Source organism: Nicotiana tomentosiformis, chromosome 2 (genome assembly GCF_000390325.3).
Source record: "Nicotiana tomentosiformis chromosome 2, ASM39032v3, whole genome shotgun sequence".
Classification (NCBI taxonomy): Eukaryota; Viridiplantae; Streptophyta; class Magnoliopsida; order Solanales; family Solanaceae; genus Nicotiana; species Nicotiana tomentosiformis.
Window position 1 is genome coordinate 116,661,110 of NC_090813.1, and position 2,684 is coordinate 116,663,793.

Genomic DNA, 2,684 nt, shown 5'->3' on the forward strand with positions numbered 1-2,684 from the left:
TATGTCATTAAGCATAGAAATATGTCATTGAATATGTCATTAAGAATTTGAGAAGATCATGGAGGAAGAGTAGACATCCACCGTAATTTGATTTTTCTTATAACAATCTAAAATTTTACTAATACGTATTTTTTGAAATTTTAACATAATATTATTAATTATACTTATAACCCGTTAGGTCAAGCAAAAATCAGTTTATTTTGAAAAGTACTTTTTCTCAAAAGTGATTTTCTCAAAAGTAACTTTTGGTAAGAAACAGTTTGTGTTTGGCTAATTAATTTAAAAAATACTTCTGAGCAACAATTAGTGTTTGGCCAAGCTTTAAAAAACTACTTCTAAGTGTATTTTTCTCAAAAGTGCTTTTCAAAAAAGTATTTTTTTTGAAGAGAAACTACTTTTTTTTGCTTCTCCAAAACTATTTATGCTTCTGTTCAAAAGTATTTTTTTCCTTTCAAAAACTTGGTCAAACACCTTAATTAGAAAAGAACATTTTTGACAAAAAAAAATACGATTTTAGCTCAAAAGAAACATGGCCAAACACACTATTAATGTTATAACTTTGAATATTTCAGTTAGAAGTATCGATTCAAAATTAGTACAATTGAAATAATCATAGATAAATAAAAGTGTCGCAGATGATTAGGAAAATGAAGTGGCCGTTTGGACAAAAGAATTATAAAATTTCGAAAATGTATTTTGAAAATTAGAGTTGTGTTTTGACATGAATATAATTTTAGGTTATTTTTGAATTTTTGCGAGTGATCTGAGTAAAATTTTTGAAAAATTTCAAAACTCATTTTCAAGTAAAAATTAAAAATTTTATGGTCATTGATTTCGAAAATAATCAAACCAAACGGGCTCGAAATCCCAGTCCCTTGTTCTGTAATTTCATGGAGAGAAGAGGGGTAGAGTTGGAAGGACATAAATACAACCTGTCACCCATAAGTTTACAGGTTGGCAATGCACTGCCCTATACTGCTATTATGGCAATAACAAACTCTAAAATTTAAATCCAAATTCAAAAGTCACCTCTTTAATTATTTTCCCTTAAACCAATTTCCTTTTAATTTTTCAAATGACAAAATATTGACGTGGCTTCTTGGTTCATTATTCAATACAGTATCACTTATCACCTCCTATTTATACCTCTCTTTTTCTTGCCTTTTTCTTCGTTCAGTCTTCTCCAACAAGTTTTCTTAATTTCCTCTATTCTTCATTTGCTCACTGAGTTTGAATCGGATCGAATCTAGTCCTTAATTTAGCAAAAAATGGGTATTTGCAGTTCGTGTGAATCTACATCTATTGCTACAGCAAAATTGATATTACAAGACGGAAGATTACAAGAGTTTCCATATCCAGTTAAAGCTTCATACTTATTACAAAGAGATCCAACAATATTCATATGTAATTCGGACGAAATGGAATTTGGAAATGTGGTTTCTGCAATTAGTGCTGACGAAGAGCTTCAACCGGGTCAACTTTATTTTGCTTTGCCTTTGAGCAATCTGAAACGGAGGCTTAAGGCTGAGGAAATGGCTGCATTAGCCGTTAAGGCTAGTTCTGCTTTGAACAATTGTGGTGGTGAAAAATACGGTTGTCGCCGTAAAGGTTCAGATTTATTAGTAGAGAAAAAGGGTAAAGAGGTAAATAATAATGATTCTGCGGTGGCGGAATTGAGAAGAGCGAGGAGTACTGGTGGTAGTGGGAGGAGAGGGAAGTTTACGGCAAGGTTAAGTGCAATACCTGAGTAGTTGAGTTCAATTTTTGGGAAAACTGTTCAGTTTTTTTATTTTTTTGTGAATAGTAGAATTAGTTGAGATTAATATTCAAATACTGCTCTCTGATGAGTGGGTGGTTCAAAATTCGGCAATCTATTTTTTCTTTTTAGAATTTATTTCTACATGTCAGCCAATGTAGGGGTTGTATCACAATTTTACCTCCCTATGAGTTTGGTAAGCTATATATATTGAGTGAAATCATAGTAGTATCAACTTATAAGTTCTAACTATAGGTAATCGTCACTTATAAGTAGAATTAATTACCTAAGAAGAAAAGTAGACAAATTGCTGCAACAAGTTAAAATTAATTGATAAAGTAAAAAATTAATCTAAGATGTGTTGAATCCAAATGACAAAAACAAGAGAAAAACATGTTGTTGGTAGTGACAAATCAAGAGGGGCTAAGGTCAGATTCCGTTGTTAATTTGGTTTGTTGAAGATCGATTCTAGACCATAGTCCCTTTTAGTTTTTTTCTATTCCCTCTAAACTAGTTGATAGAAAGATAACAACAATTATGTCTCTCTCCTAAAATAAAAGGAGAAGATAAACTATGATCTTAATGAATGAGATGAATTATTGCAATAGTATATGGGTTCAAAGAAAGAAAATTATATATGAAGGTCAAATAAAATAGTCCACATTTGTTAGGTATTGCACAATGTCCCTTTAACAGAGGGCAGGAGAAACTTACTATTATCTTTACATTAAAGATGTTCTTTTCCATACTTATTTTTTTCCTCCACAAATGTGACTGAATAGTGAATAAGTACGTTGCAAGTGGGAATTGAACCTATGACATTTCAAAGATTTTGAATCCCTTTACTACTAAGCTATACTTTTGGGCTGTATCAAGCGGGTTCAAAACTTAATATATAGAGATAAAAACAGATTTTGTCTTATATATA

At 31.1% G+C, this 2,684-nt stretch overlaps 1 protein-coding gene across 1 annotated transcript; it reads left to right on the forward strand.

The window, feature by feature from the left end:
- Positions 1 to 1,135: 1,135 nt before the first annotated feature.
- Positions 1,136 to 1,976, forward strand: LOC104120024 (uncharacterized). Its single transcript, XM_009631672.4, has one exon. It carries the CDS (start codon positions 1,269 to 1,271, stop codon positions 1,749 to 1,751), a length of 483 nt encoding a protein of 160 aa, XP_009629967.1. The 5' UTR covers positions 1,136 to 1,268; the 3' UTR covers positions 1,752 to 1,976.
- Positions 1,977 to 2,684: the final 708 nt, after the last annotated feature.